Genomic DNA, 15,124 nt, shown 5'->3' on the forward strand with positions numbered 1-15,124 from the left:
CTCCGTTTCTGCCGCACTGGTTGTACCGCCAGCACAACTTCCTGGCCCAGCACTTATGAATTCCTCAAGGTTTATCCTGTGTCGGTTCCGCAGCACAGGAACTGTGCGGAATATTGCGAGAGATTCTCGAGATAACCTCATCTCAAGATGGCAATCTTCCAGGCATATTTCTCAATCCAGACCCCGGTGTGAGAAGCAAGCTGGAGATGACCCCAACTTCATGTCCATAGTGGACAACCCCCCCAATTTGGTCCGGACAGGTAGGAAGCATGGGCCGGGTCTCATCATTCTAGGTTTGTAGCCCAGAAACCCCCCAGGTCCATTGCTTGCTAACGCAAGAAACAGCTCTGATCCCCATCACGGCCTTTGCGCTCGGGACTTGGCAAGTCAAGCGTCTCGATTGGAAAACGAATCTTATAGCCAAATTCGAAGACCGTCTAATTCGCGATCCTCTGCCATTGCCGCCTCATGTTGACCCCTCTGCTATCCACGAGTTCGACTATAGGCGGATATACGCTACAGGCCATTTCAGACATGACCAAGAGATGCTGATAGGTCCACGGATACACGATGGCCATGAAGGATATTTAGTTATAACACCCCTAGAGAGGGAAGGGGACGGGACTACGGTACTCATAAATAGGGGCTGGATTGCCAAGAAGTTTAAGGAACAGAAGGATAGGCCGGATGGCCTGCCTACTGGAGAAGTTACCGTGGAGGGGTTGTTGAGGGAACCATTCAAAAAGAACATGTTCACACCAGATAATAGCCCGGAGAAAAAGGAGTTTTATTTCCCGGATGTGGAACAGATGGCCAAGTTAACGGGTAGTCAACCCGTCTGGGTTGAGGAAACAATGGGTATGCCATGGAAGGTTTCATCACCCAAGCAATTACTGACGCATGGTTATAGAGCCGGATCTTCTGACATCGTGGGATCGAGAGGCTAGAGGAATACCAATCGGCAGAGCTCCGGAAGTAGACCTCAGAAATAACCACACACAATATATCTTCACATGGTAAGATTCACAATATCCATGCCACAATATCAGTTCATCCTTCTAATACCGCCCATCTAGGTATGCCCTCGGAGTAGCCACATCAGTCATGCTGTGGATACTAGTTAGAAAACCACCGGCTGATGTAGCCCGCCGTGTACGCCAAAATAAAGATTGGTCATAAGTCATCAAATCGTCATTCAATCATTCGTCTACGTCCACGTCCTCGTCCACCTCGTCGACGCTCTCGAGCTGACGTCCCCTTTTGGTTTTTGAAGGAGGAACCATTCGCAATTCTTGTAGAAGCTCTCGAGGAAGATACTTCTGAGCTAATGAAAAAGGCGTCGTCGTAGTGTTTGTCTGGCGTTGTCTGTAAATATGTACTATTAGATATAGCTAATCTCCTTGGGTGAGGTAAGACGTACCGTTTCATGAGTGTAAGAACATCACTCTCCTCAATGGTCTTCCGGCCGGCATGCTCAGCGTATGCGCCCAAGTCATCACTGATTTGTTCAAAAAACCAGTCAGATGCTTGTATTATGGCATCTAAAGTGTCTTTGCTTATTTTGGCTTTGCTATTGCCACTTGTTCGAGCATACGTAGTGGCGAGCTTTTTGACCACGCCTGGTGGAAGAGAAGGATATTGAATACCATGCTTTGAGATCTTGATCCTTTTCTTCCTGGTAACCTTGTGCGTATCGGCCACAGAAGTATCAATATCCAGAAGCGTGGTTTCCTGGATACTGGTGTCGGCTTCCCCTTCCATAGGATTGTCGGACGCTTCTGGGTCCTCGCCTTCCACCTCGACCTCCTGGTCCGAATAATTATTTCCGATCTCTCCACTAGGAGTCTCCGCAGCGTCATCAGATTGCTGTGGATCTGTTGCATCTCGAGGCGGAACTGTAAATACAAAAGTATTCTCAGTATCGTCCCCTGGAAATTCGGCTGGGCGAATATCGCTATCCCGACCAGATGCCAGGGAAACGCGACCTCGCCCAAGGCCAATGTCTCTTAAAGTCGCTGTATTTTCCCTAATCATAATAAGCCATCGTGCACTCAAAATTGCATCAATACTGCTACAAAACATACCTTGGGAAGTCATCATACATATCTGGGACATCATCATCACTCAATTGGCCTCCCATAGCAAAACTGGAATCAAATACACCCCCTATGCCATCTAAACCTATCTCGTTCAGATCCGCAAATTGGTCGCTCATCCTGATACTTCCAAAACTTCCCCTAGACAGTCGTCCAGGGGGTTGCTCGCTAATAGCCCTTCGAGGAAGCTCAATGGATCGCACTGTAATGTTCTCGTCTTCCAGACCTGCTGAACGAGGCGGCAACAGCAAGCTATCATCATCCTCGTCATCGTCTCCAATTGGTAATGACAGGCGCGGCCTTTCTAGGTCGGGCCCATCATCAAAGTCATCGTTCCCAGGAATGGCAAACTTTCCGGTGGATGCATTGTGACCCGGTGGTGTTGGCACGACTGGCTGAGATTTTGGAGCTAGAAGCCTACTAAGTGCCCTCAAATCATCCCGGGGTGTCTCCCTCTGCTGCCGTCCGCTTCGTCTCCTGTCCTTGCCAGGAGTGAGTACAGCTCTGCGTGCCTCCAATTCTCGCATTGCGGCCCTTCCATGAGGTGTGAGAACATTCGCTCTCCTTCCCGAGCCACCAAGCCTTTGTGTTGCACCAGGTGTCCTGGCCTGGGTCACAGGTGTTCGTCGTATGGATCGATGAGAAGGAGGGCCAGCGCTGGCAGCTCGGCGCAAAGGTGTTGCCGGCTTTGGCAGGTTTGCGAGCTGGCGCAGAGTGCCATAAGGTGTGTCTTTTGCAGCTTCAGATGTAATGGCTCCATCTGCGTCTGAATTCCGAGGGGTTATTCGAGGTTGCTGAGACAAAGTGCTATCTGTGTTTGCATTGGAAGCGGGGTCTAGCCCGTGCGAATCCCCATGCGTCGACATGGCTGGATGGGGAAGAGTTGATTGTCTTTCCACAATTAAAGTATGAATGGTTGAGAGAGATGTTCCCAGAGGCCGTGGTTCGGAATCAGAGGAGCATATTCATATATCCGTAATACGTGGAGTTGAATGATTACCTAGGTTCGTCCTGTCGACCGTCGTAGGTCGCGAAACGCGTCTTTCTGGATCTCGCGTACTGTTCCCCCGGGCCCCTGACTTCTGGATTCCTTAGCGGGTCGCGCTACTTTATCAGCTGGAGCTAACCCATTGTGGGGGGCGGTGAGAGATATAATCCTTGCGCTCCGACGACAAAAACAAATTTTGAAATGCTGCTGAAGATTCGAAAAGCATCTGAATTTCTACGCACTTGAACCGCTTTCACTACCACCATGTCAATTGAAGATAATCTGCAGGAGCCTCTTCTAGAGCGCTTAAGTGCCTCCCCCGAACCAGAGGATCCTATCAAGACCCAGAGCTCCGCAAAGAAGAGGAAGCGCGGACCGGAACAAGATCAGAGTTCTAGGAAAACTGCAAAGAAATCGAAGACAAAGAAGGCCAATGCAGTAGATGAGGATGAATTGGATATTGAATTGGGTATCAATACCGCATTTTCGCACATGGACAACCAACTTTTGGCCGACTATGTTGCTCAGCGGACGAGGAAATATGAGAGTGATTTAAGTCTGGTTGAATTAGAAGATAAATATATCTCAGGTATTCACACACTGCCAATTCACGAGGTGAGAACTAAAATAATAACCTTTTTGTCTAGCTACTGCGATTCGAGACACTACTTCGTTTGACAAACCTCGTACTTTAGACAATTTGCCAGCCTTTCTCGAGAAATTCTCCGGCAATACGACAAAGCTGTGGTCAGCATCCAAGAAGAATGGGGCGCCTCACACTATCATCGTAGCAATGGCTGGGATAAGGGCAGCGGATCTGGCGAGGTATATGAAACACGTTCGGGCATTTGAAGACTTTCAGCTGACCTGCTCCAGGGTTGTTCGAAAATTCCATACGAAGGATGCCAAAGTGGCCAAACTTTTCGGAAAACACATCAAAATGCAGGATGCCATTAAATTCTTGAAATCGACGAGAACGGGAATTGCTGTGGGCACACCAGCCAGGATAAAAGACCTACTAGATGATGGTTCGAGCCCCAATGCTGTCATGGCGGAGAACATTGCTGACTTCCCCACAGGCGCACTTGCTACAGACAGATTAGAAAGAATAGTCATTGACTGTTCGTATATTGATCAGAAGAAGAAGGGCATTTTGGAAACGAAAGAAACACAGATCGCTTTGATACAACTTCTAGGGGAAAAGCAGCTCAGAGAGAGATACAACTCTGACTCTGGAAGCATAGACCTACTTTTCTACTGAAAGTTGAACCAGATCCAGGCTTTCAACACTTTGACCTTCACGATACCTCCATTTCTCAATCACGATTATCTCCTACGCTGAAGAGCACGGTCTTTGGCAGGCACTAAGCTATGCAGGCTGAGTCAAACTTTTCACGCGGAACTTCCATTCTCGGCCCAGTGCTTCAACTATTACATACAGGACGAATATCGATGGTCCATATTCTCCCACTGCATCACCGACGATAGCGTGTTTACTTTCCTCTCCATACTGCACCTCAGATATCTCTCCGGCTCCTACGGAGCCTGCTTACATCTCGGCTGCTTTCCACCAGCGGATTGTAAATCGGCATTTCAGCACCCACGATCGGACCGAACTCACCTTACCATTGTCTTTTCTATGATAGAGGACAGAGGACGAGCTCCATTTCAAATGGCTACAAGAAAGCTTTGGAACATTCGAAAGGCCGCTTTGAAGCTCATCCATCAGGTTGAGGACTTCAACACTCAGCTTAAATTGGTGGAGTAATACCTCGAGTGGTCGGTTCTATGAAAGGCTTCGTGATATAGGTTTATTGAAATAAAAGAACACTCACAATATCTTCAAACCAAATCTCGTATTGAAAGCTTTGAAGGCGAATCCGCTCTTTATGCTTCAGCTCACGTGATAAAAATGATTTCCTCAACTGTTAAAAGATGGCCGCCCTGGGCTACTGAGATGATGTATAGTAGATTGCCCTTGAAAAGGGTTCAAGGATTCCTCCCGGAGTTATCTTTGGGTTGTAACACGATTATCCTGAAATCCACACGTCCCAAGTCGGGCTACCCAATCCAGGCCCTGCGCTAAAATTCTGCCGACTTTATTTTATCGCCAAAAAAAAATCCCCCAGCAGAGATCTTTCATGCGGAGGAGATACACATCAGAATATCACCACCGCACATAAACATCATGGGGTCCTCGAAGAAGGCCACAGACCTGTCTCGCGCGGAGAGGAAGGCGAAGAAGCGCAAGCTCGAAGATGCGATCCCAGACGTGCCCGGCGATAATGACGTATCGGAGGAGCTTGAAAACCCGCCCAGCAAGACGGAGAAGCCGCATAAGAAGAGGAAGAGAGATAATGATGATGCTGGGGTGGAGGAGAGTGGATCTAAGAAGGAGGAGCAAGGAGATGATGTGAAGAAGGAGAAAAAGGAGAAGAAAGAAAAGAAAGAGAAGAAGGAAAAGAAGGAAAAGAAGGAGGAGAAGAAGCGGAAGAGAGACGAAGAAGATAGCGCCATTCCCGGCGGAGACGATGCAGAGAAGGAAATGAAGAAGAAGGAGAAGAAGGAGAAGCAGAAATCGGAAGTCGCAGAACAAACAACTGAGGAGGCAGACAAAGCAGAGAGCAGCGAGGCACCACGGAAATCGAAGAAAGAACGCAAGGCTGAGCGCAGGGCTCGTGAGGCTGCAGAAGCGGCTGCCACCAAGCAGAGCTCTACTCCTGCTGCAAATTCAAACCAGGCGTCTGAATCCAAGGAAGCTGCTGCGGAGCAAACTACAGAGGAGAAGAAATCGAGAAAGAACAACCGCAATCGGGAGAAGAAGCGACAGAGCGCTGCTGGGGAAAAGGATGCTACGGGTGGCAGCGAAGAGAAGAAGGATGGGAAGCCTGCTAGGTTCATTGTGTTCATTGGTAAGATATATTCAGTGTTGTCACGCAAAAGAAGACCCGTCGCTGACTATCTTCTCCAGGCAATCTGCCATATAGTGCAACGACCCAGTCTATCCAAAAGCATTTCGCAGCCGTGAAACCAATCTCAGTTCGGCACATCACCGAGAAAGAGGACCCTACCAAGTCAAAGGGCTACGCTTTCCTAGAATTCGAGGGCTACGATCACATGAAGACCTGCCTGAAGCTCTTCCACCACTCTACATTTGACGATGGCGTTTCCCCAGCCCGGAAAATCAGCGTTGAGCTCACGTAAGTTTCCGAGCCCCTTCCTATCCTCCCTCTTCTCTGCCGGATGCTAACGGTTCGCAGTGCTGGTGGTGGGGGTAATACCAAAGACCGCAAGGAGAAGATCAAGGCCAAGAACCAGAAGTTGAATGAGGAGCGGGTGCACAGGATTCAGGAGGAGGAGAAGGCAAAATCCGCAAAGGGGGCAGCTCAAATCGATGAGAGTGCCATACATCCTAGTAGAAGGGCCAGAGTCCCAGGGGCGTGATGTGTCTTGTTATTTGCGCAAACTAGACTATGTACTAATATCGAAAGGAAAAAAAAACTAACGTCTCTTCCATGAATAAAGGGGGCGGTACTGTCCAAAGAAAATACCATCCAGACTCAATGTCATTGATCATTACTCCCCGTGCATTATCTACAGGAAACAGGATATCCCCAGGATGTGAAGTGCATGCCACCCTCACTGTATGATTGAGGATTCGTAAGAAGTTTCAGCGAAAGGGTCTCGACGAAAAGCAACGACGCTGCTGCAAGGGTCGTAGAAGCCTAGAGACCTTCTGGTTCGTGAGAGCGCTCGCGCTTCCATCTCTAGACAACGAAGAGAAAATGAACGCTGTAATCTCAACCAAATCCCTCTGTCGAACTGAACTCGCATGGTACTATAATACCGTCTTCTGTCCAACGACCGTGCTCTCCCTACAGGATCGTACATTTGCCTTTCTTTTGCTTGCTCACCTGCGGTCTAGGACTCAGGACAGCTCTACGTTATTGTTATTGCACGTCCTCGTAAATGGGAGTAGGTAATCGGAGAACTAACCTGATAGCCTCGTCGAACACACTCTTCAGATTTCGCTGGGTGAGAGCTGAACACTCCAAATACTTGTGGGCTCTGATCTCCTTCGCGACAACCAACGCCTGGTCATACGATACAGGCTCCATCCTCTTTGATCTCAGGCTCTCCAGTGTTGCTGGGTCTTCTCTCAAGTCAAGCTTGGTGCCAACAAGAATGATAGGTACCGACGGCGCGTGGTGGTCAATCTCGGGGAACCACTTGAGATCCACTCAGTCAGTGATCCTCTCAAAGTTGAGTCTCCAAGAGAGTGGCATACCTTAGCTCGGACGTTGTCAAACGATGGTGGGCTGACAATGGAGAAGCAGATCAAAAACACATCCGTCTGGGGATACGAGAGAGGTCGAAGTCGATCATAATCTTCTTGTCCAGCAGTATCCCACAGTCCTAAGCTAATGGGCTTGCCATCCACCATCACGCTGGCAGAGTAATTATCGAATCTGGGACTATCAGTACTGGTCTTGTAGGAGATCCACCGAGACTCACACTGTGGGGATATATTCGCCGGGAAAGGCGTTGGTTGTGTAGGATATGAGGAGACATGTCTGGGCCCAGGGTCAGCTATCAACCCGCGCGGAATGGCTAAGGGGATTGGGAATACCTTGCCAACAGCACCATCACCGGTCACAACACACTGTTCAGAGAAAAGGAGGTCAGCATCAAGCTCCACCAATATAAACAAGATCGCGGCGCGTGCGGTTATCTAACCTTGAGCGACTGGGTGCCTGGAGCCGCCATATCTGATATGGGGAAAGCTTTGGATAGTAAAAGGGAGATTGTATTTGAGGTTGGTTCACTTCGGGTGGTTCGTTTATCAGATCGAAGAAGACAATATCTGCATGATGGGTTAGACCCCCTGAGACAACGGAAGGAAGAAATGCCGCCAGAATAGCAATTGGGGAAGGCCAATCTCTGCATATCCGGGAGAAGAAGGGTATGTACCGTACCAGGAGTGGATGATGGTCAGGGAGCTGCGACAAGATTTATTGATTATGCGATTGTTTACTGTATCGGGGCGGTGGGCTCTTGAGGGGGTCGTTGATCGAGAGCTCGGAGAGATAAGCAAGAAGCGGCAGAAAGACAGCTGATGGACGACGCGTGAGTACAGAAAAGAGTCGAAATCGATGCGGGCACTTGATGCAGATGTGTAACAAGAAGACCTGGATTATGGAACACCCGCAGAAGCTTGGGCGAGCGGACAGGGGTGACGGGGGGGACAGATGAGGCGTTTCTCGACGGGACGTGATTCGATAGATGAAGTCCTTCGTCTGGGAGGGTTTTGGGGGGGAATGTGGGTAACCGGTACCGGGATTTCGAGGTGCGTGTCTGGGTATCTTAATTTTCTCGATCGTGCTGGAGGATGGAGGACGGAGGAGAGGAGGATGGCGGATGGGCGTGGAGGAGGAGAGGGAGGAGGAGGAGGAGGAGGAGGAGGAGGGTGAGGGCGAGGGTGAGGGTCGAGGATTAGGGGGTTCAAGTCGAAGCTTTGTGCGCGGCGGTTTGGTTGGTGGCAGGAAACGATGGTGGGCGGGATGGTCGGCGGCTGCTGCACGGTATGGACGAGCTGTACAGGAGGGAAAATGCCGAGTAAAGGGGAGATGCACAGGAAGACGAGGTCAATTGGACAAAGAGCAGCGTAACGATGGTGGATGTATTAGAAGGTGGATTGGGGGGGGAGAATGGGGACGGAGATGGGGGATGGAGATGGGGGGGAATGGGGATGGAGATGGAGATGGAGATGGGGATCGGGGCGATAGGGAGTGGGAACAATAATGCGCCGCTGGGGACAGGTACGAATACAATGTACATACAATGTACTGTACTCTGGAGCTATCTTCGTAAGATACGAACGAAGGTGTGTACAGTCTGTCCTTTTCCTGATCCTCTCTCTCCAGTCCTGTCTCCGATATACCTTATACCTATAGATTATCGAGCGGTGCGGTTTTCGTTTTGTTTCGTTTCGTTTGGTCTTCTTCCTCCTCTTCGCTCTCTGCATTTCCTTCCTCGACAATGAACCTCTTCTCCCACGAGATTCCCCCAACGCTTTTTGCCTGAAGAGGTGCTTTCGTATTGGAAACTGTGCTTTCAGCGCCTTGCTTCTCGCGCTGATCATTGGCAGAAAAGGGGGTCGTGCTCCGGAAACCACGGTGTGCGGCGGCCGTATCACATTGCGGTATCCAGGCGTCCAGTTTCCAGCCTCCAGATGCGTGAGGTGATTCGCGATGCGATGCGACGGTGCAGTATCTCTGCCGAGTCTCTATTAGAGATAGGTATTTATATTATTTATATCTGAATTCGCTATTGCGGTCTCTCCCGTCTCGAGTCTTGGTCGCATCATCAAGAAGTGCAAGGCTCTCCGCAGTGGTCGATTCTTATTCTTCATCCATTCATCCGTTGATCTATGTATCTTATCTTATTTTCCTTATTTTTTTTGCCTTCTTCCTTGCGTGGAAGCTTATTTGTACCTCCTGCCACACCGTCTCTCGCTCGTCAATCCTTACCCGGCCCTTTTCTCCCTTCTCCCTTTCTTCTTTGCGAGCATCCACAGAAAAGGCACCACGACTCCATCCTCCACTTCCTGTGTGATTTCCTCTTCAACGAGCTCGAACCCCGCAAGGCGCACCATCTCGCGGTTCGTCGCCGCATCAAAGCCGCTCCAGTACATGCGACATCCATCCAGCCATGATGCCACCGTGCCAGGATCGTCCCGGGTACCCAGGTTCATCAGGAGATACCCACCCTCCTCTAACCACTCTGCAGTTCGTTTCAGCAGGAGAGCTTGCTCGCTTCGCGGCAGGTGGATGATCGAATACAGGGCCACGACGGCATGAAATGTGTCCGGAGGAAATGTCAACTCCATCATGTCGCCCTGGATCAAAACTGCATCCGGCGCGTGCTGTCGGGCAAGCTGGATTTGCGCTGCGGAAACATCGTTTGCGGTGACCTCGCAGTGTTCCGAAAGCACTCGCGTTTGTTTGCCTGCCCCGCAGCCCAGCTCCAAAACCTTGGACCGGGCGGGGAGGCATTTCAGTAGTTTCTGGAGATACGGCATCCTAGGAGACGAGCTACCCGAGGTCCACTCCAGATATCGTGGGGCTATATTATCATAGCCTTCTTGGACCAGAGCCTTGGGATCCATGTTCGCCGTTGTTTCAGTCGTCTATCAAAATCGACGACCTTGGGATCCGAAGCTGTTTCTTCCTCGTTTGGCACTACCAAGCGGGGTGCGGAAATATAATATAATACCTTAGGTTCTGCCCATCGGTAAAGGGGTCATAGATTCAACGGGGGTACGACAATATGATCACGTGCCTTGAGGCCCTTCTCACATAAGGTACCTTAGGTACCTTACCTAGGTAACCTTAGCTAAGGTAGCTATGAAGAAGGCAGGCTGCAAGTAGTGGATTGGAACTTGAGCAGAGCACCCCGGTTATATGTGGTGCCGGCATCCTGTACGAGTTACTTGCATTATCTACGGCCTCTGTGACGGTTGAGAAGATTGGAGTAACAAAGGACGACTAAGAAAGCACGGAGTAGTACTTGGTACTGCCCTGGACAGTTTCCTTCGCATCTAGAATATTTCTGTTTCACAATGATAGCAGCCCGCGCCCGCGAACTCGTCATTGTCGGGGGACAGACTCTTCTACTGTTACTAGCCTTTCCAATTCCTAAAGGTTCTTCATCTTCAAGATAGCAGAAGGACCAGATGTGCTTCAATCACCTGAACCATGCCAGAGTCCAAGGTAACAAGGCCATTGTCATCAATAGATAAATAGGGGAACAGAATGCCTTGTTCTCGCGTAAGACAGCGGCAGCTAAACAACGCCTGTAAAGTTCAAGAATTAAATCCTGGAGAAAGGCGGGATTCCTTGATAAAGATGCCCAGCACTTAAAAGCCAATTCTCCGTGCTATATTTTATTTCCGGACCTGTCAGATGGCTTGGGATCGCACTGTACCTGTATTACAACAGTTCTCAGTAGTACGTCGTAAACCCGTAGGCGGCATCTTAACTCCGACTCTGATAAGCATCCCGAGGGACGTTTAACAACTTAACAAGCGTCATGCTTATCCAGACCGACGATGTACATACAGTGATGGCGAAAAGCTTGCCCTCGCTCTGAGCGATCAATCAACTTGTTTCCGCATTTACCGTATCTTTTGTATATACCTTATCATGGCCGGTTCCAATGACAGGCAACTGCAAGACTTCCTCGGTGCCGCATCGAATATGACGCCGAATGAGACATCCGAAGCCGAAGACGCAGGGAGCACCTCGGAGAGCGACGACATGGACTACGAGCCTCCCACCCACGAGGAGAGTGACCAAGTACACGAACAGGCTTTTATCCAGAGCATTCTAGAAGCGCACGCAGGGAACATGGACGAAGAAGAAGGCGGTGGTGAAGGTGAACGGCATAGTCTATCCTCGGGTTCAGATCCCCTTGCTAACCGCTCACCTAGACGATGTGCAATTCGACGAGATCGAGGTCGAGATCGAGGAGGCCGACGACGACGACGAGGAAGGAGAAGAAGAAACAGAGCGAAGTGAGCCCTACTACATCTTCACAATCATCCAGACTTTATTACTCATATTGCGGTTCGAAGCCGAACGGCAGAGGAGACAGGTTATACGCTTGCTAGCAAATTCCGAGATAAGGAGACTCTTCCGCTTTGCTGCAAATGACTTTATTCTCGGTAACGATGACGACGATGAGAATGGAGCGTTCAATATTCAGCAATTCAGACAGAGGAGAAGAGCGCAGCTCGACCCCAATCGATTCCCGAAAGTGCCCAGCGAGGAGGGGGCAGAGCTGATGAATTCCGGCACCTTTGGCTTCAACGAAGCACAGACTGTTAACACTGTCAATACGACGAAGAAGAAAAAGCTGGCGAGGAGGATATTGGACAGAGAGTTGGCGACGGAAGACTATGCTCAGCAAAGAATCAACCAAAGGCTTATGGCCCAGGTAAGATAGTCGCCTTCCTAGCAGTGATAACGCTCTCTTAGACTGATGCGGATCATAAGGGAATGATACCCTCCTCTAATGCAGATATAATTATCCATTACAATCAACCGGTCTACTCTGGACAATTTTCAGATGACGGAAACTTCTTCTTCTCGGTCAACAAAGATTATCGTGTCCGAATGTACGACACGTCAAATCCTTACAAATGGCGTTACTATAAAACTGTCGAATACCCCTTTGGACAGTGGACACTCACAGATGCCTCTCTGAGTCCGGACAATAAGTACCTTGCATATACGTCCATTCGGAGCACTGTCTGCCTTGCACCAACCGACCCAAATGACCTCGGAGACCCATATAGTCTTGATCTTTCAGATACGGGAAATGGTCGTAATATGTCACAGCGCGCAAGATATGATGGCTCGTTCGGTATATGGTCTATCCGGTTTTCAGGTGACGGACGAGAATTGGTTGCTGGAGCTGAAAGTGGCTGTATAATTGTCTATGATATTGAGTCACGCCGCACTCTTCATCGAATCTTCGGCCACGATGAGGATGTCAATGCGGTCTGCTTCGCTGACTCTTCCTCGCCACACATCCTGTACTCGGGATCTGACGATACGACCATCAAAGTATGGGATACCCGCAGTATGGGTGACAGCCGTGAGGCTGGAGCTTTCGTCGGTCACATCGAGGGTCTAACATACATTGATAGCAAAGGAGATGGGCGTGAGTAACGGCCTCCAGTGCTTGAAAAAATCAGCTAATTTGGTTAGGATATATCCTCAGTAACGGTAAGGAACAAAGCATGAAGCTTTGGGATCTCCGCATGGTGATGTCCCCAAGAGATTTCGGTGCTCTCAGACCTAGTCGGCGGAGAGCAATGGAACGAAATTTCGACTATCGTTGGGGAGCGTACGACGAGGATGACTGGTACCGCGATCCTAATGACAACTCTCTCGTAACTTTCAGGGGTCATCGCGTGTTGAGGACTCTGATCAGATGTCATTTCTCTCCCCCGGGAAGTACGAATTCAAGATACGTCTATTCAGGCAGCGAGGATGGCCAAGTCTATATCTGGAACATGGATGCTACCCTTGCGGGCAAAGTAGATGTCTATGGGGCGACGAAGAATTCTCGACCACCTCATAGAGGGCACGAAATGATGGGTGCTAATCTAACATGGAAGACGTGCGTTAGAGATGCGAGCTGGCATCCCAATGCGCCTATGATCGTTGGTACGTATTTAACCAGTCGACCGCGTTGTGCTCGACTAATCTGTCTACAGCATCGGCGTGGAACGGCTATGGCATGTCTACTGGAACCTGCACTGTACATTCGTGGAATGACGGGGCGGAAGAAGACGAGGCCGAGCCAAGAATGGGTCTCAGAGTAGACCAGAAATTGGAAGTTGATAGTTCATTGTACGGAGCCGGGCCGGAGCCACGGTCTTCTGGCATGCGGCGACGGGGTCTAAGAGCGTATTACCGGGATATGGATGATGATGATGACGACGACGACGATTAAATAGCCCATCAGATAAACAACGAGGGCTAGGGGTGGTCCTTCTTTATAGGTTGTATGTAAAGCAGGTACATAATTATGTACATACCCTGGCTTGAGTGGTGGTTAAGTTGCTGTATATCAGTTTGGCGGCATTGATAGTGGAAGACAGGTAGGTAGGATGAATCTACGATGTATAAATGGATGAACTCGCATGTGTCCACTCATAAGATTCGTGAACCCCGTAGTTCTGGTACGACCAAGCAGATATCAGTCGTGCTCCATGTATTTCCAATATCTCGAGTGTCCCTTCTACTAAACCCTTCACAACATCAACTGAGCCAATCATTGAGACGGCTGTTGTATCGTTAAATATACTAATCATATGCTAACTTCAGAACTCCCTGACCTGCCACTCAAGCATAACTTTTGTGATCCGGACGCTGCTTGAAAAATAATGTGTAACAACGGAGTGTTGGTAAAAAAAAGGGGGTTCTGGTTTTTTTCTGGGAAAAGGGGGGGGGGCGGATTAAATTAGAATCACAAACACAAAGCTTGAATTGACTTTGAAGGTATAGAAAACCTAGAAAAGGATAGTAGATCCGTGAATTCAGAAAATGCACCTAGGATAATTAACGCAACTGAGCGAAGCATGATAGCCATGTAACTCATGTATGAAGAAGTATGACTCCTGACTTTTCCGACTAGACTCTATACACGACGAGCTGAACCTCCCAATACTAAGGTATATATAATAATACATTCCCTGGCTTCTGAGTCCATAAAACACGACTCGCCTCCGGCTTTAATCGCCGCTGCAGTTTTCAGCTATTGTCCCCATACTTCTGGCAATCTTCCTATGCTTCCAGCGATCTACCCATCCTTCCAAGATCGAACCCCTTGCCCTTCCCAACATCTTTCGCACCTTATGCACCGGCAACCAGGATATTGTTCACTGGGATATGTACTTGAAGTTGAATAAAATTAGCAAGGGAATCGTTGGGAAAGACGGAAAGTCGTCGCAGAAGCAACGTAACAACGCAGAGACCAAGAGTTCCAGGGCGACCTACTTAATTTGACAAGGTAACCAACTGCTCCCATAACGAGGAATCCAACACCAACAGCTTGTGAGATCTTAATGAATTCGCGGCGATCAGCTGTGAAGATAGTCAGTACGTATCATTGACGGCGATCCATGTCCTCGAGACCAAAGAAACTGCGCCAAACGTCTTTATGGCAGCTTTGACAGCCCAGACTACAGCAAAGCCAGAAGGCCGGTATGAAAGGGGCTCTTACGCTTGGTGCATCTGTGAATGAACTGGGTGCCATCTTTGATGAAATCCCGTGGGATTTCCATGAACTCTTGAATTTGGTCCGCCATGATTACGGAAATGTGATAGCGCTTCGGTATACAACTTCGGGACAGGTGCTGATTAGGGAGAGAGTATCGTGTGGTCTTCCATCGTGGTGGTTGTGGTGGATGGCGCTGGTCGCATTTATCAGGACCCCCCGTCGCGCGAACAGTCTGGATGAGGCCAGA

General features: G+C 49.3%; 9 protein-coding genes across 9 annotated transcripts; 4 read left to right on the forward strand and 5 right to left on the reverse strand.

The window, feature by feature from the left end:
- The first annotated feature begins 32 nt into the window (after window positions 1–32).
- Window positions 33–1,468, forward strand: M430DRAFT_68677 (hypothetical protein). Its single transcript, XM_024869370.1, has 4 exons — window positions 33–293; window positions 346–858; window positions 911–1,016; window positions 1,077–1,468. Exons 1-4 carry the CDS (start codon window positions 56–58, stop codon window positions 1,177–1,179), a joined length of 960 nt encoding a protein of 319 aa, XP_024718447.1. The 5' UTR covers window positions 33–55; the 3' UTR covers window positions 1,180–1,468.
- Window positions 1,200–3,108, reverse strand: M430DRAFT_60679 (hypothetical protein; the record flags this gene model as incomplete). The annotated part of the gene is made up of 3 exons (XM_024868872.1): window positions 2,085–3,108; window positions 1,421–2,026; window positions 1,200–1,365 (listed from the first exon to the last, which is right to left on the reverse strand). The coding sequence occupies exons 1-3, from the start codon at window positions 2,960–2,962 to the stop codon at window positions 1,200–1,202; spliced, it is 1,650 nt and encodes a 549-aa protein (XP_024718448.1). The 5' UTR covers window positions 2,963–3,108.
- Window positions 3,109–3,348: 240 nt separating this feature from the next.
- On the forward strand, window positions 3,349–4,345 carry M430DRAFT_106629 (hypothetical protein; the record flags this gene model as incomplete). Its single annotated transcript, XM_024861093.1, has 4 exons — window positions 3,349–3,673; window positions 3,732–3,909; window positions 3,961–4,112; window positions 4,164–4,345. The coding sequence occupies 4 exons, from the start codon at window positions 3,349–3,351 to the stop codon at window positions 4,343–4,345; spliced, it is 837 nt and encodes a 278-aa protein (XP_024718449.1).
- An 875-nt stretch (window positions 4,346–5,220) lies between these two features.
- M430DRAFT_68680 (hypothetical protein) lies at window positions 5,221–6,598 on the forward strand. The gene is made up of 3 exons (XM_024869371.1): window positions 5,221–5,996; window positions 6,056–6,284; window positions 6,345–6,598. Exons 1-3 carry the CDS (start codon window positions 5,273–5,275, stop codon window positions 6,526–6,528), a joined length of 1,137 nt encoding a protein of 378 aa, XP_024718450.1. The 5' UTR covers window positions 5,221–5,272; the 3' UTR covers window positions 6,529–6,598.
- A 361-nt stretch (window positions 6,599–6,959) lies between these two features.
- Window positions 6,960–7,851, reverse strand: M430DRAFT_106535 (hypothetical protein; the record flags this gene model as incomplete). The annotated part of the gene is made up of 6 exons (XM_024861087.1): window positions 6,960–7,023; window positions 7,081–7,313; window positions 7,373–7,553; window positions 7,600–7,658; window positions 7,715–7,747; window positions 7,822–7,851. The coding sequence occupies 6 exons, from the start codon at window positions 7,849–7,851 to the stop codon at window positions 6,960–6,962; spliced, it is 600 nt and encodes a 199-aa protein (XP_024718451.1).
- Window positions 7,852–8,661: 810 nt separating this feature from the next.
- Window positions 8,662–9,418, reverse strand: M430DRAFT_171332 (hypothetical protein). The gene has a single exon (XM_024863608.1). It carries the CDS (start codon window positions 9,224–9,226, stop codon window positions 8,768–8,770), a length of 459 nt encoding a protein of 152 aa, XP_024718452.1. The 5' UTR covers window positions 9,227–9,418; the 3' UTR covers window positions 8,662–8,767.
- An 85-nt stretch (window positions 9,419–9,503) lies between these two features.
- Window positions 9,504–10,323, reverse strand: M430DRAFT_36580 (hypothetical protein). The gene has a single exon (XM_024866955.1). It carries the CDS (start codon window positions 10,250–10,252, stop codon window positions 9,611–9,613), a length of 642 nt encoding a protein of 213 aa, XP_024718453.1. The 5' UTR covers window positions 10,253–10,323; the 3' UTR covers window positions 9,504–9,610.
- Window positions 10,324–11,183: 860 nt separating this feature from the next.
- M430DRAFT_126011 (hypothetical protein) lies at window positions 11,184–13,738 on the forward strand. Its single transcript, XM_024861971.1, has 5 exons — window positions 11,184–11,520; window positions 11,576–12,081; window positions 12,141–12,810; window positions 12,858–13,319; window positions 13,370–13,738. The coding sequence occupies exons 1-5, from the start codon at window positions 11,289–11,291 to the stop codon at window positions 13,606–13,608; spliced, it is 2,109 nt and encodes a 702-aa protein (XP_024718454.1). The 5' UTR covers window positions 11,184–11,288; the 3' UTR covers window positions 13,609–13,738.
- Window positions 13,739–14,510: 772 nt separating this feature from the next.
- On the reverse strand, window positions 14,511–15,065 carry M430DRAFT_144713 (hypothetical protein; the record flags this gene model as incomplete). The annotated part of the gene is made up of 3 exons (XM_024862904.1): window positions 14,881–15,065; window positions 14,655–14,741; window positions 14,511–14,551 (listed from the first exon to the last, which is right to left on the reverse strand). Exons 1-3 carry the CDS (start codon window positions 14,963–14,965, stop codon window positions 14,511–14,513), a joined length of 213 nt encoding a protein of 70 aa, XP_024718455.1. The 5' UTR covers window positions 14,966–15,065.
- Window positions 15,066–15,124: the final 59 nt, after the last annotated feature.

The sequence above is a fragment of the Amorphotheca resinae genome, assembly GCF_003019875.1.
Source record: "Amorphotheca resinae ATCC 22711 unplaced genomic scaffold M430scaffold_10, whole genome shotgun sequence".
NCBI lineage: Eukaryota > Fungi > Ascomycota > Leotiomycetes > Helotiales > Amorphothecaceae > Amorphotheca > Amorphotheca resinae.